The sequence below is a fragment of the Hypanus sabinus genome, unplaced genomic scaffold (assembly GCF_030144855.1).
Source record: "Hypanus sabinus isolate sHypSab1 unplaced genomic scaffold, sHypSab1.hap1 scaffold_353, whole genome shotgun sequence".
NCBI lineage: Eukaryota > Metazoa > Chordata > Chondrichthyes > Myliobatiformes > Dasyatidae > Hypanus > Hypanus sabinus.
Genome location: NW_026781254.1, coordinates 342,101 through 365,581, shown reverse-complemented (window position 1 = coordinate 365,581; position 23,481 = coordinate 342,101). Strand labels below are relative to the sequence as shown.

Here is a 23,481-nt window from a genome sequence, read left to right as displayed (position 1 = left end):
GTTACGAGGAACGTTGACGAGGGTATAGCAGTGGATGTAGTCTATATGGACTTCAGTAAGGCCTTTGACAAGGTTCCCCACGGAAGGTTAGTTAGAAAGGTTCAATCTTCAGGTATTAATATTGATGTAGTAAAATGGATTCAACAGTGGCTGGATGGGAGATGCCAGAGAGTAGTGGTGGATAACTGTTTGTCAGGTTGGAGGCCGGTGACTAATCGTATGCCTTAGGGAAATGTATTGGGTCCAAAGTTGTTTGTCATATACATTAATGATCTGGATGCTGGGGTGGTAAATTGGATTAGTAAGTATGCAGATGATACTAAGATAGGTGGCGTTGTGGATAATAAAGTAGTTTTCCAAAGCTTGCAGAGAGATTTCGGCCAGTTAGAAGAGTGGGCTGACCGAGGGCAGATGGAGTTTAATGCTGATAGGTGTGAGGTGCTACATTTTGGTAGGAATAATCCAAATAGAACGCACATCGTAAATGGTAGGGCATTAAAGAATGCAGTAGAACAGAGTGATCTAGGAATAATGGTGCATAGTTCCCTGAAGGTGGAATCTCATGTGGATAGGGTGGTGAAGAGCGCTTTTCGTATGCTGGCTTTTTTAAATCAGAGCATTGAGTATAGGAGTTGGGATGTAATGTTAAAATTGTACACAAGACATTGGTAAAGCCAAATTTGGAATATTGTGTACAGTTCTGGTCACCGAAATATAGGAAAGATGTCAAGAAATAGAGAGAGTACAGAGAAGATTTATTGTAATGTTACCTGGGTTCATCACCTAGGTCACGGGGAAAAACTGAACAAGTTAGGTCTTTATTCTTTGGAGCATAGAAGGTAGAGGGGTGACTTGATAGAGGTATTTAAAACAATGAGGGGTCAGATCGAGTTGACGTGGATAGGCTTTTTCCATTGAGAGTAGGGGAGATTCAAACATGAGGACATGATTTGAGAGTTAGGGGGCAAAAGTCTAAGGGTAACACAAGGGGGATTTCTTTACTCAGAGAGTGGTAGCTGTCTGGAACGAGCTTCCAGTAGAAGTGGTAGAGGCAGGTTCGGTATTGTCATTTAAAATAAAATTCGATAGGTATCTGGAAAGGAAAGGAATGGAGGATTATGGGCTGAGTGCGGTCCATTGGGACTAGGTGAGTGTAAGCGTCAGCACAGATTGGAAGGGCCGAGATAGCCTATTTCCGTGCTGTAATTGTCATATGGCTATATAGTTTTACAGTTTCAAAATAACAAAAAAGGAAAAGGGGTCGAAGCAAAGGTTTGGGCACCCTGCATGGTCAGTCCTTAGTAACACCCCCTTTGGCAAGTATCACAAATTGTAAACGCTTTCTGTAGCCAGCTAAGAGTCTTTCAAATCTTGCTTGGGGACTTTCGCCCATTCGTAATTGCAATAGGCTTCTGGCTCTGTGAGATTCTTGGTCCGTCTTGCATGCTCTGCTCGTTTGAGGTTCATTCACGGATTTTCGATTACGTTTAATTCGGAGGACTGTGAGGGCCATGGCAAAACCTTCAGCTTGCGCCCCTTGATGTAGTCCATTGTGGATTTTGAGGTGTATTTAGGATCATTATCCTGTTGTAGAAGCCATCCTCTTTTCATCTTCAGTTTTTTTTTACAGAAGGTGTGATGTTTTCTTCCAGAATTTGCTGGTGTTTATTTGAATTCTTTCTTCCGTCTGCCATTGGCTGCAACACAAGCCCAATGCATGATCGATCCACCCCCGTGCTTAACAGTTGGAGACGTGTACTTTTCTTGAAATCTGCACCCTTTTTTCCTGCAAACATTCGTTTGCTTATTGCGGACTAAAAGTTCTACTTTAACTTCATCAGTCCACAGGACTTGTTTCCAAAATGCATCAAGCTTGTTTAACAGTTCTTTTAGAAACTTCCGCTGCTGAGTTTTGTGGTGACGATGCAGGAAAGGTTTTCTTCTGATGACCTTTCCATGAAGGTCATATTTCTGCAGGTGTGGCTGCACTTTAGAACAGTGAACCACCGCTCCAGAGTCTGCTAAATCTTCCTGAAGGTATTTTGCAGTTAAACGGGGGGTTTGATTTGCCTTTCTAGCAATCCTACCAGTAGTTCTCTCGGGAAGTTTTGTTGGTCTTACAGACCTCAACCCGACCTCCACCGCTCCTGTTAACTGCCATTTCTTAACTACATTGCGAACTGAGGAAACAGCTACCTGAAAGTGCTCTGTAAACTTCTTAAAGCCTTCTCCTGCATTGTGGGTATCATTTACTTTAGTTTTCAGAGCGCTAGGCAGCTGCGTAGAGGAGCCCATGGCTACTGATTGTTGCTACGAAGTCCGTGGAGTCAGGAGATATATTAAACGCTGAAATTTGTATTACATGGCCTTGCCAAACGATGACTGTGAACAAGCCATAGCTGAAACAAGCTAGTTGAAATCTGGAACCTTGGTAAAATTTACCTGGGAGCTCAAATCTCTTGGGGTGCCCAAAAATTTGCATGCCACTGTATGTGTTCCATTCACAAAAGAAATAGGATAAGTGTAATTGATTTAATTGCTGTCAATCAGACGACGTTCACACCAAAGCAAAAAGAAAAATAAAACTATGGGTAGAAGGTGCGATATAGTTCTAGTGGATTTTTTTTTCCGTTTTGCACGGAAGGTTTAAAGTTCCTCAGCAGTCGTAAAACTCTGAGCAGGTTCCAATTACGGCATACAGCGAATGCGAAACTCCCCATTAAATTGCATTTATTTGAGATGTTACAGATAATAGCATGACAATCCGTATTTCAGATATTCTGCTTTTCATTTTATTTCATTGTCATTCAGTTTTTTTTTAGTTTGTTTCTTAGTTCTGTGCATTTGTTCTTCAGGAGAGAAAGAGGATGAGCGGTGATTTGTTGAAGGGATTGATAAGAGTTTTGTATGATTTGGATAGGGATCGTCACTTTTCCAGATTGGTAACTAGAAGAATGTTAAGGGGTGATTGTTGTTTTTTTTTAACACACGGATAGTAGTAAGTTCATGGAACGCTCTCCTGAGTTTGATGGTGGAGGTGCTGCAGATAATTAATGGTCATTTAATCACATAGGTGAATAGCTTATATGGGTTGGAGTATTAGATTAGTTTTGGAGTAGGTTAAGAGATAACACAACATCGTGACTGAAGAACCTTTATTGTGTTCCACTGCTCTAAGTTCTGGCCAATAAGGCGGAAGAACACAGAGCTTGTGTTTTGGGAACTGAGAGAAAGGAAGTAGAGGAGGCTCAGAGATATTGGTAAACAACTACCCCTTAACATTCTTCCAATTGCCAATCCGGAAAATTGACGAAAAAGGTTGTTGCCTTTTTTGACAATGAAGCATGTCGCAGTATTGCGAAGAGAAAACATTCTCGGGGACTATGCCGTGAGGATATCTGGCTAGAATTTAGAAATAAGTTGTGATAGTCACTCCACTGTGGATATGTTATAGATCCATCGATAGTTATTGGGGAACAGCCGGGCCCATATGCAAATAATTTGTTTAGTGTTTTAAGTACAACTTGTACATTATTGGAAGATTATAACATTTCTCGATATGAGGTTGGCCGCACAATGTATTCAGGGCCTGGAGGGCATGGAAATTCTGAAATGGGTCCAGAGAAGTTTTTGGCCCCAGATATTTCAATTCAGGTCTGTGCAAGACTTGAACACCTTCTAGGGTACGTGTCCATGTAAAGAAAAAACATACTGAAGTGGCGGTTACGAAGCACTTCAACTTGAGTGAACGTAATTGGTTCTATTACTTTTTAAGATAGTGAACTGAATGCATAGGAGAGTGTCACAAGATAGGGACCCATAATATGCAGAAAACAATATGGCCAATTTAGGCACGATGCAGCAGAGATTAATTGAAATAGCAACTGAAGGAAACAGAATGAAGAACAAGTAGCATGATTATAGATACTGTACAAGAATGTGGGAGGCAGATGGACATGGAGTAGGATGGGGCAATTGGTGTTTAGGTGTTTTTATTTTGTTTTTTTAGCTGGTTCGTCAAAACTTTGTTGGCCTGACGGCCTGTTCCTGTGTCGTACTCTTCTATATTCTATTTTCTAAGAGTCTGAAACGATATGTTCCTGTTAGGCTGCGGCAAACCTGGAAATTTCATGGAACCCTGGTTGAAGAGAGCTATTCAAGTACTCTTGAAGATATAATGAAACTAAAACAAAAGAAAACAATTATGGAACAAATAGAAGGACAACCGAAGGGTGAAAAGTTAAACAGAACAAAAACCCTAAAAAAATCTTTAATTTTTTTTAATATACGAACAGTAGCCATTTTGCGAGGTGTTCCTTTATAGATTAACAGGCCGTCTCCAAACTTTGCCATAACTGATCCCCGGCCCAGCCTTAAAAAGACAAGATTTCAACATGGGGCTTACAACTCATGCCGTAAAAACGTAGTTCCAGAAACGGCTACAGAAGCTCCAAAGATCTTACATCTTGAAGTGGAAGATCGTTATTACTGGTTACACCTGTGTGCAAATGTAAAGACAGACTCATGACAGAGGACTACGGTGAACAAATGACGTCAGCCTTTCCCTCAGTGTAGTGACCGGCTAAGCGGCAGCAGCAAGTCGCCAACAGTCTTCTAGCCATTGGAGACGGATAGGACTTTAGCAAAACATTTCTCCTGGCGGTTGACGAAGAGGAAATCATGGTTATTCAAGACATAAGAAAAGCAAATGATGATGTTTTGGATGACATCAGATTACGAAGCAGTATTTATGTTCACTTTTACTGTTATCGGAATGTAGATCCCTATGGCCTTACAGAGTACATCCTTGGCTGGAGAAGATATTACGAAGGCCATTGCGTCAATATTAGTTTTATCCTCAGTCACTGGTGAAGGTCTCGAAGAATGGATAGTAACTAACTTTGTTTTCTACTGTTTATGACATATATCAAGTACAAACAATGGAACGACAGGAGGATAGCCCAACAATGGTATTGAGGAAATGACGGGAAGAATTTCTGGTAGCTAGGCGCCTATGGGCAGTTGATAAACAGTTTGATGAAGTGGAAGGATAGATTGGTACTGGAAATGAATTGCATTGTGAATATTTTTGCTTTCTTTTATGTTGTAGCCAAAAGGGTAGATGTTGTGCCAATCACGTAATACATTGCAGTTGCTTTACAAGGGAAAATAGATACACGCAAATTAAACAAGTACAAAGCAATAACACGTATTAACATGGACGTCTCGAAGGTTCCGAATATTCCTTTTCCAATTATATGCCATTTTCAGTTGAAACCATATCATTAGTTTTTCATCTCAAGTTCATTGAAATCCATTTGCAATGAGTAACTTCCCATAACGTTCTATCTTGTACTCAGCAATACATCGCCTCTCACTGTCATAAGACCATAAGATATGGGAGCAGTATTAGGCAATTTGGCCCATTGAGTCTTCTCCGCCATTTCACATGGTTGATACTATTATCCTCTCAGCACAAATATCCTGCCTTTGCCTCGTATTGCCGTCATGCCCTGACATCTACGAACCTCTGACTTAAACATAGAAAAATACTTGGCCTCCTCAACGGCCTGTGGCAAAGGAATCCAAAGGTTCACCATTCTCTTGCTAATCTCATCTTCGTTTCAAAATGACGCCCATCTGTTCTGAAACTGTCTCCTCTGGTCCTAGTCTCTCCCACAACAGGATACATCCCTTCCACCAGCTCATCGAGGATATTAGATATACTTCAATTATATCACCCATAAAGATTGGTTCATGTAACAAGACATTCAATCCTGGAATCATTTTCAAAAACCTCCTTTACAGTCACTCCAGCGTCAGACCATCCTTTCCAAAATAAGGAGCCCAAGCTGTTTATGGTATCCTAAGTGAAGTCTCATCAGTGCTTTATAAAGCCTCAACGATCAGTCTTTGCTTTTATGTTATCGTTCCCTTAAAATGAATGCTAAGATGTTATTTGTTTTCGTCACTGGTGACACAAAAAGAAAATTAACCTTTAGGGAATCCTGCACAATGTCTCCCAAGTCCCTTCGCAGATACGGTTTAGGAATTTTCTTCCACTTATAAGCTAGTCTACTTTTTTCTTTCTTTTTCCAAAGTGCATGACTATGCAATTCACTGCGCTATATTCCATCTGCCACTTCTCTACCCATTTCTCTAATCTGTCAAAGTCCTTCTGTGGACTCTTTACTTCCTCAGAGCTATCTGTCCCTCCACGTATCTTGGTATCATCCGCAAACTATGTAACAAAGCTATCAATCATTAATATATTACATTAAATTAATTGGGTTCAACACAGATCCCAATGAAACACAAATAGTCACCGGCAGCCAGCCAGTAAAGGTTCCCTTAATTATGTATTAGTTTTTGGCTCCTGCAGATCAGGCACCGCTTTCTGTATGCAAGAATTTTTCCTTTAGTATCATAGCCTCATGTATGACACCTTATAAAAGATCTTCTGAAAGTTCAAGTATGCATCATCAACCAATTCTACTTTGTCTATCCTGCTTGAGTAAGAGTTTCTTAATAAAATGGCTTCTCTGTAGTGTTAGAATAAAATGAGATCTCTGTAGCAGCATGTTTGGGTATAACTAGAGATAATGGACTTTGGAATTCAGTTGCTAAGCAACAGAAGAGAGGTTTTACTTTCTTGTGTATCAAAGCTGTGGGTTTCGCTGGCTTTGGCCAGATGCCACGATGGGGAAGAAAAGAGAAGACGCACCCGAGGAGATGCTGTCGGCTGGCCGACGGATCGGTCTCCGATCGAGGGGTGTATGCGGTGCTCGGGACCCTGAGGGGATCGGAGGAGGTAGAACGGTGGAAAGAATATTTTGTTCCGTGAGCTCAAACGATTGTGCACATGGCAGTTCAATAATATTGGCACCTTTTCTGTTATATTTCGTTTCTCTACTAACCCATAGTCATAGTAATACACATGGAGTGTAATCGTTTACAAGCATGTGGTGTACTGCTTGTTATTTCGAGGTACTACTTTGAATCAGGGGACACATCGTGCAGCATCCACCCAAACGAGGGGTTTAAGTTTAGCTGGGAGGGACTTCCGGTAAGATGGCGATTGCTCAGCTGCTCCGAACTTTTGTTCTGTTACTGTCGCTATCTTTGCACTAAATGTCTCCATTTCTTAAACCTTATTCGGGAACTTTTTCGGTACCTCTTACTTGCCTGTGAACACCTCTAACTTACAATGTCTAGCAAGAGCTCTAAATCCGGGAGAAAGGAATCTACGGTTCTCTCAGCCGAGACCCTGGCTGCGCTCGGTCAGCTCCGAGACGAAATTTTAAAGGAATTCAAAACCGCTTTCAAACAGTTGGAGGTCCAGGTTGATCAGATCAACGACAAGGTGGGCAAACATGCCCAACACTTATCTCGCATCGATTCGACTTCTGAAGATTTAGAAAGTCGTGTTCGATACTTGGAGACTCTCTGTTCCAGCTTGGAGGAAAAGTGTAACAAACTCCTTTTCAAAACGGTGGATCTCGAAATTCGCAGCAGACGCTGCAATCTTAGAATTCTTGGATTGCCAGAGGCCACCGAACAGGGATCAACAGTGAAGTTTTTCGCCGAGTTTCTCTGTGAGATATTCGGGAAAGATTTGCTCCCGAACCCGCCTGAGCTCGAACGGGCACACCGGGTCCATGTTCCCGCCGGAATTCTGGGCAACCGCCCGCGACCAGTAATCTTGTGCTGCCATCAATACCAGGTAAAACACCGTCTGATCGTAGAGGCACGTCGCACAGATTCTTTTCTTTTCCAGGATACAACCATTCGCTTTGTGGAAGATTTTGCACCCCAGACCTTAAAGATGCGCGCTGAGTTTAAAGGCGCAATGAAAGTGTTTTTTGATCGTGGTTTTAAACCTTCGCTTCGTTCCCCTGCTGAATTACGAATCAAACTTAACACTGGGAAATACAAATCGCTTAAGTCAGCCAATCAAGCTGAAGCATTTGTGGCAAGTCTTCCGGCTATCCAGCCATCTTCGGAACCGGATCAGACCTCCTAAAATGGTGGATAAGTACTTCTCGTAGTAAAATTACTTTTTCTGGACTCAGACTTTACTTGAATCATTCAGACATTATTCATCGAAACTCTAAGGGCTGTTGACAATCTCTCCCTGGATTTGGTGTGTGTGAAATCTATCTTTTATTGTTGTACAACTTTATCTACAGAGTTCTACAACTGACGTTAACTTGTTTTGGAGGTTTGAAGACTTCAGTGAAGGCCTTCCTGTTTGTTGGTTCACACTTTAATTGCCGATCTATTTTTCCTTCTTTTTATATTTATTTATTTTATTATACTTTTTTTCTTTTCTTCACCCCTTTTTTCTAATTTCTGAATTTTTTTCTCTCTTCTCTGTAAATGGTTGATAAATACTCGTCTTGAATTTATAATTTTCCCCTTCCGCTCCTTTTTTTATCCCCTTTTTTTTTCCTTTCACTTACTTTATTCTTCTATAATTTTATCGCTGGCAGGTTGGTTTTGGTCCTCTTCCGATTTTCTCTGTATTAAGTTTTATATTCCCGCAGAAGGAGTTCTAATCTGTAGTTATGTTTTTTAGAGCATAAACTAGTTACTATTTATTATAGAATTTATACGGAACTGCTGTTAATGACACAGATCTGGAAGTTGTATTTGGATTATTTTTTTTTTTTTGGTTGAGCTAGCTACTTGTTTTGTTAGCCGTCTAGTTTTGGGTTGTGTGGGTGGGGTGGATTTTCTAGTTCCAACATCATTCACTGTATATATTATATCTCTTTATTGCTCAGGACATGTAAATGTGTTGATTTTACGAATCTATGTTTACATCTCTGCTCCCAGACTGCTATTGTACTGCTTGACTTTTTATATGCCTTCTGACTTTTATGCATTAGTAATCGATAATGGCTAGTGCACTTAAATTCGTGAGCTGGAATGTAAAGGGATTGAATCTCCCTGTTAGAAGGAGGAAGGTATTCTCACATATCAAACAACTCAAAGCTGACATTGCTTTCCTTCAAGAAACTCATATTCGTTGCTCTGATAACTCCCAGCTATTGTCAAAGTGGGCGGGTCAGCATTTTCATTCATCCTTTACTGCTAAAGCTAGGGGAGTCTCCATTCTTATTAACTCAAATATTCCTTTTGAACTCCATAATAAAATATCTGATATAAATGGCCGTTTTATTATTGTTTCTGGTAAACTATATAACACTAAAGTTGCACTTGCAAACCTGTATGCCCCCAACTTTGATGATGTTAATTTTTTTGAACGGTTTTTTTCCTCACTACCAGACTTAAACTCATACTCCCTTATAGTGGGTGGAGACTTTAATTGTTGGTTAGATCCCAATTTGGATCGATCGTCCTCGATTACTAGACCAGCTACTAAATCTGCCTTAGCTATCCAATCGTTTCTCTCTAATTATGGTACCTCTGATATATGGTGTTTCCTTCATCCTACGGAGAGAGATTATTCTTTTTTCTCACATGTTCACCATACCTTCACTAGAATTGATTATTTCTTACTTGATAACTAACTTATTCCATTTGCCCACTCTTGTGACTATCAGAGTACACTGATCTCTGACCATGCCCCAATTACTCTCTCTCTGAATTTGCCCGGTCTCCCTCAGAGGAATAAACAGTGACGGTTTGATTCAACTTTACTATCGAATTACGATTTTTTAAAAATTGTTAAGGATCAGATAACCTTTCATTTTAACACTAATACATCACCTGAAGTGCCATCCCAGATTGTCTGGGATGCCATGAAAGCATATCTGAGGGGGCAAATAATCTCTTACACAGCAAATCTCAACAGAAGATCCCGTGCAGATCGATTAGACCTCATTAACCAGGTTAAAGAATTGGATCAAATATATGCCCAAACTAAGAACCCTGAATTATACAAGAAGCGTGTTGAACTCCAAACTAAGTTTAAACTTCTGTCCACTCAACCTGTTGAACGCCAACTTCTCGAAAGCAAGAGACGCTTTTACATTCATGGGGATAAGTCTGGTAAATTCCTAGCCAATCAGCTGAGGTGTTCCAAAGCCAAACAACATATTACAAAGATCCGGAAGGAGAACGGAAACTTTACATCGGATCATTTAGAAATTAATGCCGCATTTAAAAAATTTTATTCTCGGCTTTATTCCTCTGAATCTCTGAATGATAATATCTCTGTTGATCAATTTTTACAGAATCTGAATATCCCCTCACTTTCATCTGATTTCAAAGCCAAACTCAATGCGCCTATGTCATTAGAAGAAATATCTACTGCAATTTCTGCACTGTCCTCAGGGAAATCTCCTGGACCTGATGGGTTCCCTGTAGAATTTATAAATCATTCTCGTCTCTTCTTTCTCCTCAGTTACTTTCAGTATTATCTGACTCGTTTAATTACGGCAAATTGCCACCCTCTTTCAGTGAGGCATCTATTATTCTTCTTTTAAAAAAGGGCAAAGACCCAACAGAGTGCTCCTCGTATAGGCCGATCTCTCTACTCAATGTTGATGTAAAGATCTTAGCTAAAGTTTTGGCTCATAGATTAGAAACCGTCTTTCCCTCCATTACCTCTGATGACCAAACAGGCTTTATTAAAAACCGTTTCCCTTTTTTTTAACATTCGGCGTCTATTTAATATCTTATACTCACCTCCAATTGGGATTCCTGAATGTGTTACTTCCCTCGGTGCGGAGAAAGCATTTGATTGTATAGAGTGGAACTACCTTTTTGCAGTTTTAGAAAAATTTGACCTTGGCCAAAATTTCATCTCTTGGATCCAATTGCTGTACTTGTGTCCTACTGCCTCTGTTTTAACCAATTTTCAGAAATCCCAAGTATTTAATCTCATACGTGGCACCCGCCAGGGAGGCCCCTTAAGTCCCTTTCTCTTTGATTTGGCTATGGAACCTCTGGCGATAGCATTTCGAAACTGCCCTGAATTGACTGGGATTTGGAGAGAGGGTGTTGAGCATAAAGTTTCTCTCTATGCTGATGACTTATTACTCTTTCTCTCAAATCCGTCTACATCCTTACCTCTAATGTTTTCACTTCTTGACCAGTTTAGCCAGAACTCTGGCTATAAACTTAATTTACATAAGAGTGAACTTCTCCCTATTAATAAAGAAGCACAAAAACTAACATTTCATGATCTCCCTTTTAAAGTAGTCCATAATCAATTTACTTATCTTGGAATTACAGTCACAAGGAAGTTTAAAGATCTCTTTCGTGAAAACTTTGCCAATCTTTCATATGCTATAAAACAGAGTCTGGTACAATGGTCACCTCTATCTATGTCTTTGGTAGGTCGTATTAATGTTGTTAAAATGTATGTTCTCCCCAAATTTTTATACCTATTTCAATCTATCTCAATTATTATTTCTAAATCTTTTTTTGATTCCTTAGACTCTATTATTTTGTCATATCTGTGGCAGAATAAGCGCTCTAGAATTAATAAAATCCATCTCCAAAAATCTAAAAAAGAGGGTGGCATGGCTTTACCTAACTTTCGTTTGTATTATTGGGCAGCTAATATAGGTTGCGCTACCTTCTGGTCTTTCTTCCATGGCCAACCCGAATGCCCTAACTGGGTGGCGATGGAGCTGAGCTCCACTAAAGAATTATGTATCTCTGCACTTCTTGGCTCTGCACTCCTTAGTAGTCTGCCCAGATCAATAGCTAATCCTCTTGTTAGACACAATTTGCGTATATGGTCTCAGATCAGGAAATGCTATGGTTTCCAGGGGTTTTCCGTTTCCAGCCCTATTGCTCATAATCACCTTTTTTTACCTACTACATACGATTCAGCATTCCAGGTTTGGTATAGGAAGGGCAATTAGACATTTTGAAGATCTTTTCATTGATAATCGCTTCACTTCTTTTCAGCAGCTCTCTGTTAAGTTCAATCTGCCCAATGCTCATTTTTTACAGATATCTCCAAATCCGACTCTTTATTGCTCCTTTAATTCTTAACTTTCCTGAAATGCCTGCGAAAAATGCTATGGACCTATTTCTTTCCATGAATCCACTAGGTAAAGACTTAATATCAATCATCCGAGATAAACTAGCGGCCTGACGACAGGCCCCCATGGATAAAATCAAAATGGCCTGGGAGCAGGATTTAAATATCTCCTTATCTGAGGAGAGCTGTGATTCAGTTCTCAAATCGGTTAACTCAACCTCTCTTTGTGCTTGCCACTGCCTTTTACAGTTTAAGATTGTTCATAGAGCCCATTTGTCTAATTCTAAACTATCTCGATTCTACACTAGCGTTAGTCTGCTCTGTGATAAATGCAAGAGGGGCGTGGCCTCTCTCATCCAGATGTACTGGTTCTGTCCTAGCTTGGAGAAATTCTGGAAAGTTGCCTTCACTATGTTATCGAGTATTCTGAATCAGCACCTAGAACCAAACCCCTTAATTGCTCTGTTTGGTTTTTCGGGCGAGACAGATTTATGTTTGGGTCCGACCAAATGCCGAATATTATCCTTTGCCTCTCTCCTGGCTAGACGCTTGATCCTCCTCAGATGGAGAAATGTTGCCCCGCCCACTCATGCTCAATGGCTTAACGACATCATAGCCTGTTTGGACCTCGAAAAAATTCATTATTCAGTTCTCAATTCGGATCTAAAGTACCATAAGGACTGGGGACCTTTTATCGAGTACTTTCATAACCTTCCTCTTGACTAGGGTTTTTTTTTTTTCTTATCGGTCCCTTGCTTTCAGCTCCTTTTTTTTCTGGTAGAAGGCATTATTACCCTCTGTTGCTGAGTGTATTCACATTCTGGGAGTTTGGCTGTCCTGACTTATACTCTTTATATTGTGTTGTGGTTGGTCTGGAGTTGCTGTTGTTTTTTTTTCTTGTGTTCTGGGGCTTGGGGAGGACACTAAACTTACTTGTCTTTAATTCAGGTGCTTTTTTTTGCTAAATTCTCTTCCTTTGTAGCATATTGTTATTGTATGCTTAATTTTGCACTCTTTTAATGTTCCTCATTGGGATTTGGGGTTTTTAATTTGTAAAATGTTTTGAAAAACTAATAAAAAAAATTAAATAAAAAAAAAGTTTAGCCGGGAGGGGTATCACCCCCAAGATCACACCACCAGGCAAAGCGAGTGTTACACATGTTACTTCTTCAATGGATTCAAAGAGTTTTAACATCTCGTCAGACAAGATTTTCCCCTGAGGAACATGGTATGAAAAAGGCCGAATTTAACATGTTCCTCCAAATACTCTGAAAACATATCCTTAACAATCGAATCCAATATCTTCTCACCCAGTGAGGCCAGACTAACTGGCTAGAGAAATTATTCCTCACCTCCATTCGAAAAGGACGCCCCTCAACCCTGAGGCTTTGTCCTCTCATCCTTGACTCTCCTACCAAAGGAAACATCCTATCCACATCCACTTTATCAAGGCCTTTTGGCATTCGATATGTTTAAATGAAATTGCTGCTTAATTTCTGAAAGGCAGTGAATACAGGACTGAAGACGTCAAACGCTCTTCGAATATCAAGCCATTCAATTCTGAAATCATTTCCTGAAATTCGTTTGATTCTTTTGCAGTTTCAGCAAATCCTTTTCAAGCTGAGACCCCAAACCTGCTCACTATGATCCAGGGGAGGCCTCAATATTGATTTATAAGGTTTGAATATTACATCATTGTTTTTTTATATTCTAGTCCACTTGAAATGAATTCTAACGTTGCATTTGCCTTCCTGTCCACAGACTCAACCTGAATATTAACATTTAGGGAATCTTGAGCAAAGATACCAATTCGCCTTTTATGTATTTTCTCTCTATTTAGAAAACCCTTTCATTTCTTCTATCAAAGCGCATGTCCATATACATTCCGAGACTGAATTCCAACTGCCATTTCCTTGCCCCTTCTCCTAATATAAGCCTTTCTGCAGCATCTCTACTTCTTCAGAACTAACTGTCCTTCCATCTATCTTCATATCGCCTGCAAACTGCAAAAATCAGTCTTTAAAATCATTGTCATATAACGTGAAAAGAATCGTCCCAACATATACCCCAGTGGAACAGCATTAGTCATTGTTAACAAACCAGAAAAGGTTTCATATATTCCTATTCTTTGCTACCTGCCGATCAGCCACTGCCATTAACATACTAGAATCTTTCCTTCCATACCACGGGATCGCTGCTTGTTAAGGAGCCTCATGGTACTTAGTCAATGACCTTTGAAAATCCAGGTATATAGCTTCAACAAATCAACCAGACCTCCTTCAGTCGATACTGTCTGTCAATTCTTCAAAAATTCTAGCAGGTTTTTCTGACGATAGCTCTCGATGAAACCATGCAGACTTCGCCATATCTTACCATGTAACTCCAAGTACCCTGAGACCCCATTCTTAATAATCGACGACAACATCTTCCCAGGCACTGAGGTCAGACTAACTAGCCTATACTTCCTTTTCTTTGTCTCCCTTTTTTCAGAGTGAAGTTGGATTTGAAATTTTTGCAGTCTTCCACAAGCATTGCCGAAATTAGGGATTTTTGTAAGATCATTACTAATGCCTCCACGTTCTTTTCAAACACATCTTTCAGTACTCAATAGTGTGCACCGTCTGGTCCAGGTGACCTATCTTCCTTAGACCTTTCGTTTACCAAAAACCTTCTTTCTAGTTATGGTAACTTCACACACTTGGTGCCCCCGACACCTAAAACCTCCACCATACTGCGTCCACAAAATTGATATTCAGTCCGTCAGTCATTTCATCGTCACTCGTTACTACCTCTCCAGCAGTGTTTTTCAGCGCTGCAAAATCCTCTCTCAACTCCCCTTTGCATTTTATGTATTTGTCGAAACTTTCGGCATCTTCTTTAATATTTTTGGCTAGCTGTCATTCCAATTTCATCTTTACCTTAGTGACTTGTCAGTTGCCTTCTGTTGATTTTTCAAAATATTCCCAATGCTCCAAATTCCCGCTAATTTTTGCTCTGTTAAGTACCCTATTCTTGGCCTTTTTGTTGGTGTTGTCTTCCCTTGTTAGCCACGATTGTGTCATATCTTCTTCAGTATAATTCTTCCTCTTTGGGATGTTTAGATCCTGCGGATTCCGAATTGCACGAAGTCATTGCTGCTCCACCATCATCCTGGCCAGTGTTCTTTTCAAATCAATTCTGGTTAACCCCTCTCTCATGGCTCTGTTATTCCCTTTACCCCAGCATAATACTAATATATCTTACTTTAACCTCTCCTTCTCAAGTTTCAGGGTAAATGCGATAATATTAATATCACTTTTCCTTTAGGGTTCTTTTATCTAATGCAAATATATAAATAATACACGTTAGCAATACTAAACCTAAAAGTGTGGGTATAATAAGAATCAATAATAAACAAGCTCTATCAATATCTAGGGGATAATCAATTGTCATATGTGAATATAAATTTCAGTTCAGTTCATACGTGCTGAGGTAGATGTTGGTCGTTGTGTTGTAATTGTTGGAGAGAGAGGGAGCGCGAGCGAGAAGTAACGGCTGCATACAGGCAAACCCTTGACGTTCTTGATCCGTCGATGTGTTGTGGCCATTCAGGTATGACCCCTCTGTTCTTCAGCTGGACCGTTCTTCTGTGGTGGACTCGTCACCCAAGCAAGGGCGGACACACGCACAAGCCCCCACCGGCCCTGCTATATCACTGTGAGATAAACTGACCGATCCTTTGTTCTGTCTCCGATGCCCCACACCTTCACGTGGGTTCCAACACTCAAGCAGTGCTCACTAGTGTGTCTCCTGGTGCGTCTGAGGGGTGTCTCCCCAGACCTCACTTTTATCCCTTCTCACGGGGTCTCAAGGGAGCAATGAGTTTTGAACGGTTTTGGCCATCAAACCAGCCCACTCCGGCTGTCCACTGAGGAATTTTAATGAACAGAATAGTATAAGGTAAATAATCCTTTCAGAAGCCATAAATCTGTCAGAAGTCATAATATGGTGAATCAACAAGCCTCTCTCCCCCTTCTGTATCTCTCCCTTATCTGTAGCAGATGGTCCAATTCCAGCCTGTTTTTCCCTCACATCTCTCTCTCTCATTAGCAGCATAACAATTGCAACCGTCTGCGATTTTCCCGGGGGTGGGGGACATGGGCAACTCTGCACCCTTCTGCCCATCAGAGCTGTTCATCCTTCGTAACGCTTTCTAATCAATTCGGCTTCATTGTACAACACCCAATCCAGAGTGCACTATACTCCAGTGAGCTCATCATGAATTGTTCGAAAGAAAAACTTGTATGCACTTTAGAAATTCCCCTTCCGATAATCCAGCACCAGCATGATTTTCCCGATCTACCTGCATATAAATATTCTAAAATTGCCCTATCCCGTGTTTTTAATTTGTAATTTACATCCTATCGGTCTGCATACAACACGATCAGGTTATTTTAACTCTTGTAGTTACTTACTTCTTTCCAGAATGATTAAGCACCTTTTAACTCTATGTTACCTCTTCTAATGATTTTGTGTGTGTGTGTGTGTATATATATATACATATACACACACATATTTTTTATTTCCCAACAGAGCAACAACAACTCCTCTGCCTTCCTACCACTCCGTTCGATACGATATGAATCCTTGGACATTAAGCGTTCAGCTATAACCATATTTCAGCCATGATTCGGTGGTACCTACAAAATCTTCCTTGCCAATCCACCACTGTGCTGCAAGTTAATTGATCTTACTCCATATACTGCCCGCATTAAAATACAACATCTTTAGTTCTGTCTTCTCCATTTTCGATTTTGCCCGCCTTTTATGTTGCAACTCACCTGATTGACTGCAATTTGCCCTATCAACAACTCATTACGCATATCCTCTGTTTGTAAACCAGCTACCTCATCTTCAGCGCTATTGTCTGTACTTCTTGCGTTAGTTCTGGCATTGAAATATAGGGAGCTTAGAACATTGGTCGCACCATGCTCCTCCTTTTGACTCCTTAGTTTGTCTGTGGTCTTACCAATATCTGCCTCTACAACTTCGACACTAACTGCTCTGGCACACCGATTCCCATTCCACTGAAATTCCACCATACAGATTTAATAAACCTTCCCGCTAGACTATGAGTCCCGCTCCAGTTCAGGTGCAAACCGCCCCTTCTATACAGTGAAAGAGAACTCAATGATCTAACTTTCCTATGTCCTCCCTCCTATAGTATAAGCTTATTTGTTCTTGTTCCAGTAACACGTGGCAGCGGGAACAATCCTGAGATCTCAACCCTGTAACACCCATATCGCTGAACTCCCTATGCAGCAACTACTCTGCAGCCTTCTACTTAAGAATGCCGAGTACTCAATCCCAAATATCGCGGACCCTGGCAACTGGGAGGCATCCTGAATATCGTTCTCGTCCACCGAACCTCCTATCCATTCCCGTAACTGACGAAGCCCCTATCACCACAGTGAGCCTCTTCTCCGCTTCCTTTCTGAGTCACAGAGGCAGATTCATGGCCACTGTGATTTTCCTCTGGTAGGTCATCCCTCCCCCTACAGTATCATACATGATGTTTCTATTGTTGACGGTGTTGCCACAGGGGTACTCTGCACTAGTTCATTCACTCCTTTCCCCTTCCTGACTGTCACCCAGTTTTCTCGTTCTGCACCTTGCATATAATTATTTCTCTTTCTGTCCTATCAACACCCCAGCCTCCAGCCTCCAGAATGGTCGGGAGTTCAAAAGATTGAAATTCCATAACAAAATACCGCAAAGTTTTGCCGAACATGTTCCTACATTAGTCATTACTAGGGTTACCCGTTGCCCTCTTTTTTTCTAAGCCCCATGTACCCATCCAAAGTCTCTTAAAAAGATCCTATCGTATCCGCCTCCACCACCGTGGCCGGCAGCCCATTCCTCACACTCACAACTCTCTGATTAAAATACTTGAACTCTGACATCTCTTCTGTTCCTGCTCCCAAGCACCTTAAACCTGTGCCCTCTTGTGGCAGCCATTTCAGCCTTGAGAAAAAGCCTCTGACTATCCACACGATCATCATCTTATACGTCTCTATCAGATCAGTCCTGCTCTCCAATACAGGCAACATCATTGTAAATCACTTTTGCACCATTTCTATGGCTTCCACATTCTTCCTGTAGAGATGCGACCAGAACTGAGCACAGTACTGTAAGTGGGGTCTGACCAGGGTCCTATATAGCTGCAACATTACCTCTCGGCTCCTAAGTTCAATTCCAAGTTTGATGAAGGCCAATACACCATAGAGCCCTAGAACATTACAGCACAGAAACAGGCCTGTTGGCCCTTCTTGGCTGTGCAGGACCATTTTTCTGCCTGGTCCCACTGTCCTGCACCTGGGCCATATCCCTCCAAACCCCTCTCATCTATATACCTGTCCAAGTTTTTCTTAAATTTCAAAAGTGAGTCCGCATTCATCACTTCATCTTGCAGCTCATTCCACTAAATTCTGCATGAAGGAACACCCCCCCCCCCCATGATCACTTTAAACTTTTTACCCTTCACGCTTAACCCATGACCTCTGTTTTTTTTTTATTTTTTCTCCCTTAGCATCTTTGGGAAAAGCCTGCTTGCATTTACTCTATCTATACCCATATAATTTGGTACACCTCTATCACATCACACCTTCTCCTCCTACGCTCCAGGGAATAAAGTCCTAACCTATTCAACCTTTCTCTGTATCTCAGTTTCTCAAGTCCCGGCAGCATCCTTGTAAACCTCCTCTGCACTCTTCAACTTTATTAACATCCTTCCTGTAATTATGTGATCAAAACTGCACACATTACTCCAAAGTCGGTCTTACTATTGTCTTATATAATCTCACCATACTTAACGACAGAGTCAACCTGCGCAGCTACTTTGAGTGTCCTATGGACTAGGACTCCAAGATCCCTCTGATCCTCCACACTGCTAAGACTCTTAAAATTAATACAATATTCTGCCATCATATTTGACCTACCATAATGAACCACTTCGCACTTATCTGCGTTGAACTCCATGGGCCACTTCTCAGCCCAGTTCCAGCTCCAACTCCTTTTGGAGCTTCATTCAGTTACAGTTGTCAGGAATACTGAAAGTCTCCCTTCTTTCTCAAATCCCGCAAGAGAGGCAATTTATTATACTACCTGGTATCTCTACTGTCCTAGCTGAGCAGATATAAATAAGAGAAGGGGAAAATCAGTTTTCATTTCCTTTGTTTTCCTTTGAATGAAGCCCCTCTGCAATGAATCCTCGAAGAGCTAAAGCCTCAAGGTCACCACTCTGACTATGTGCTCTCTGACGACAACCGCTGCGCTTGCCCGTACCAACCTTTAAACAGAAAATTTGATAATTATCTATATTACTGCTTTGATCAATACAAACTGTCAGAACACAGAGTTCCGTGGAGATCCCACCAATAGAGTAAACATGAACTTACTTTTCAAACTTTGGAAGATACTTTTTCTTTGAACGTCACAGTAAATTGCACTGTGTAACTCGAGTTCCTACAACAATTATTAGAACCCTTATTACATTCTTAATCTCCAGTTTGATTCTGTAATGATAACTCATTCCTTTAATTTGCTCTTACTAATCAATCCAAAATACTGATTTGTTGCGGTGACTTGCTGTAGTTTTCACCCTCGTTCAGTGGATCTGATTGAAGTCCCCTCCTCTCCGAACTTCAGAAAAAGCTCTTTTTCATGTTAACTAAATGTTTCCCAATGTCACAGATGAGAACTATTTAAGGAGAGTTTCTTTCGCACTGCCGTAAGAATCATAAAGTGGCCTGATACAAAAATCATTACTTTTAATCTCTCAATCTACCGCGCTCTTGTCCATGCACTTTTTTTGCCTGCCTGCCTGTACTGCACTTCTTCTTTAAATGCAGCGCAGTATTTTTTTGCTTTTCCCCATTTGTGCTGCATAGATAATCTTATGTTTGCAACGATCCTTCCACATTACACGCAGATACAAGCAAAGAAAAATTATCGTTGCTGTTCAGCGCACATTACAATAATAAAACAAATACCATTTTAGAGAAGTGTAAACATATTGTACAGAAATAGTGGTACAGGAACATTAAAGTTTTCACAAAATGCGTCCCACTGTATTCTGACAAATGGTGTTATTTAGTCTAAATTTATGTTTCATTATCGCCTGTTTTCTGCCAGGTTGCTATTTATCCCTATCAAGAATTTGCTCGTGTCAGAGCCAATTTCACTTTACACAAATAAAGTTACGTTATAAGAGATTATTCCAGATTAAATCTACTCCCTAAACAAACCCTTTCTAAAGCCTCAACGCCCGTTTTGAATTCAGCCTGACTTCTATGTGTTGTCTACAGTATTAGCTTTGATGCTGTGCAGTAGCATCTCGGTCATTTGGGGAATAGTGCTCAGGACATGTTCTCCCATGTCTCGCACTCTCCTGCTTACCACAGTTTCTGCAGCTTTCCAGATGGATTTCGCAGAGCCATGAAGATGTGCTTCACCCCGGAATCTCCCAGTTCATTACAACCCAGGTCCAACTCGACCAGGGAGATATTTTTCATGAGAGCGGAGGAGAGGACCTCAGCGCAAGAATCTGTTAGACCGGTAGAATACAACCTGCAGTTGAAAAGGGGGTAATGAAAAGGAGTCAGGAAGAAGAGCACGGAAGATATTTGCAGATCTCACTGATAATAGAAATTCTCATTTAATGTTCAGTGGCAGGCAGACTGGACTGTGAATACAAATAGTCAGAATCGTGTACTTACTCCATCTTCTGCAATTTACAATTCGGTTGCCTCAACACTTCAGACAATAGTATTATTCCTGAATCGCCAAGGTTATTATCGCCGAGGTCCAGTTCGGTCAGCGAGGAGTTTACACCGAGAGCAGAGGTAAGTTCCTTAATGCAGGAATCTGTGAGACCGTTATTGTCAAGCCTGGAGAAGAGACAGAGTGAAAGTGAAAGGTACAGACAGGTGAATGTGCAAATCTCTGGCGTTAATCAGTTACGCAATGATCGATCACATTAATTTTCAGGGTCAGACACCCAGTGACTGTAAACTCAATTTCCCCCGGTACTTACCCCAGTCTCTGTATTTTGCATCTCGGTTTCCTTAGTGCCTCAGATATCAGTAACATTCCAGAATCTTCTATCTTATTGCGGCCCAGTCTAAATGACGGAACGAGAGAAACAAACTTATCAAACAGCAGGCCTGATTAATATCATCTAAATATTATAGTTAAAGAAGTCAACTGTTGAGATATTTAGAAATCGAGATTTCTAAATTTACTCCCTATGAATTCCCCTGACCGAGGTATCCTTGAGGTATCACTCGTCATTAAATGAAATTTCTGCTAGCATGATAACCTCTTTCAGCTTTATCCTCCAAATAATCCGGAAGGAGGTCAGTGATCAGTAATCCACATTTGGGAAACTCGTCTCAGTGTTACTCTATGTTTTATGAATGTGATAATTAATACCATTAAATGATTATGATGTGATTCCATATTATTTACAAAACACCTATAGCTCTCTCTCATTGTGTTTTCCATTAGGTATTCCTTTCAGCTATGGGTTTTCATGATATGGCTCTCTCAACAAATTTTCTAAGTGCAAGCAATTTAGTGGAATTTTCCAACGTCACCTCCCTGAAAAGACTCATATTCTTTGTTTCCACTCAGAGGCACTACAGTGAGAAAGGACCCGCTACTGGTTTCCTGTGATCTGAGAATAAAGCGCAACTGAGATACAGTGAAAATATTTTCAGCGGATTGGAGAATCAGAATCTAAGTTGTCCAAATGAAAACAGACCTCTACAAAATGATTCAAATTAATTACAAAAATAAAATACAAAATAATTGGTTGCAGAAGGTTTCACGGCCGCTCTCTTTAACATGACACGTCAAAGAATCATTTGTGCAGCTAATTGGTTTTAGAACTCGCATAATTATTTAATGGAGATCTGGTTTTGGACACCTGTGAAGAGTCAACGTGTTTCAATTGATTGACTGTACGTGGAAGGTCCAACTACGAGTGGTCGGTATCATGGGAACAACTACAGCCTGCAGACACAGGAACACTCAACGCAATTTCGTGGAAAGGTGACTGAAAAGTACAAGTCAGGAGATGGATACAAAATGAAAATCAGGGTCAGTCAATATCACTTGGAGTGCAGTTAAGTATATCATCAAGGAACGGAAAAACCTGGCACAGCTGTATATCTGCCGAGAGCACTGAGTGACCGGGAAAGAAGGGGACTAGTGAGAAAGGCTACCGGGAGGCGTATGACATCTGTGGAGGAGTCACAAGCTTCAATGGCTGTGATGGGAAAGACTGCACATCTAACAACTGTTGTCCGGGTGCTTCAGCTACCCTAGCTTTATGGGAGAGTGGCACAGAGAAAGCCACTATTGAAGGAAATTCACATGCAATCTCGGCTAGTTTGCTTTGTGGGAGACTCTGAAGTCAATTGGAGCAATGTTCTATGGCCTGATGAACCCAAAATTGAGCTTTTTGATCGTCTGACCAAGGGCCATGTTTAGTCTAAGTCAAACGCCGCACAATATCAAAAACACACCATCCCTTCCATGAAGCATGGCCGTGGCTGCATAATGCCATTGGGCTGCTTCACTGTAGCAGGCCCCGGAAGGCTTGTGAGTGAAGAATTTAAAAATAATGCAGAAAGCTTCAGGGAAATCTTGAATGAAAACTTAATTCTGTCTGCAACAGAACTGCGAGTTGGGAGATTTGTTTTCCAGCAAGACAATGACCCCAAGCATAAAGCCAAAGCTACACGGGAATTGCTTAAAAACAGTAAGTTTAACAGAAATTGGGGCCGTTTGGCATGAGCAGGTACAAAGATGCTGCAGAATGTTGTTCCAAGAAGAGACTCCGTTGTAAGAAGTGCTTTGTGTAGATGAATGGTTCCATAGAAGAAGTGTCGGTACTTCTGAGTTAGCCAGCTCCCCCGAGATGGTCTTGGAAGCAATTTCAAACTGTAGCTGGTATCTTTCACACAGATTCTGCATTTAGCGCACGGGTATAGCTATACACCCCACTACTTCAGAAATGTGCTCCAAAGCTTAAGTCCACGTTTGACTAGTCTAACTGTAATGGGTCATTTTTTTGTTCTTTTCCTTTCCGGTTAGCTGTTTGTTAAAGTTGAACTAATGGTAAATATATCTCCTTTGTAATTTTCTCCTGGTGTATAATCTGTTACTTTTCTAGCAAATGATAAATTTGAATATAACTTTGCATTTCCGTACATTTAACGTTGCTTTTCCGTTCATTTAATGTTCACCCCCGGAACATCCCAGCGTTGCTGTTTTGTTGAGCTACAATTTATACCGACCCTAGACATGCTGTATATTACTCATGAAAGCAGATCCTCTTATCGCCGAGTAACGTATTTGTTCGCAGAGTCAGCCAAGTTTGGATACCAACCTTGTGAGACAGTTGCATACAGTATATATAGTATGAAAGTTAGCTGTGTATTTCAGCTATTACATTTTATAACAGGGGTATT

The 23,481-nt window shown here is 40.8% G+C and overlaps 1 protein-coding gene across 1 annotated transcript in view; it reads right to left on the bottom strand.

Moving 5' to 3' along the window:
* LOC132388575 (NACHT, LRR and PYD domains-containing protein 3-like) overlaps positions 1 to 23,481 on the bottom strand; it is a 141,411-nt gene that overhangs the window by 19,827 nt on the left and 98,103 nt on the right. The window contains exons 9-11 of the mRNA XM_059960949.1: positions 21,039 to 21,125; positions 20,722 to 20,892; positions 20,402 to 20,572 (exon numbers count right to left, since the gene is read on the bottom strand). Of these exons, the coding sequence (XP_059816932.1) occupies positions 20,402 to 20,572; positions 20,722 to 20,892; positions 21,039 to 21,125 (429 nt within the window). The remainder of the gene's footprint in view (positions 1 to 20,401; positions 20,573 to 20,721; positions 20,893 to 21,038; positions 21,126 to 23,481) is intronic.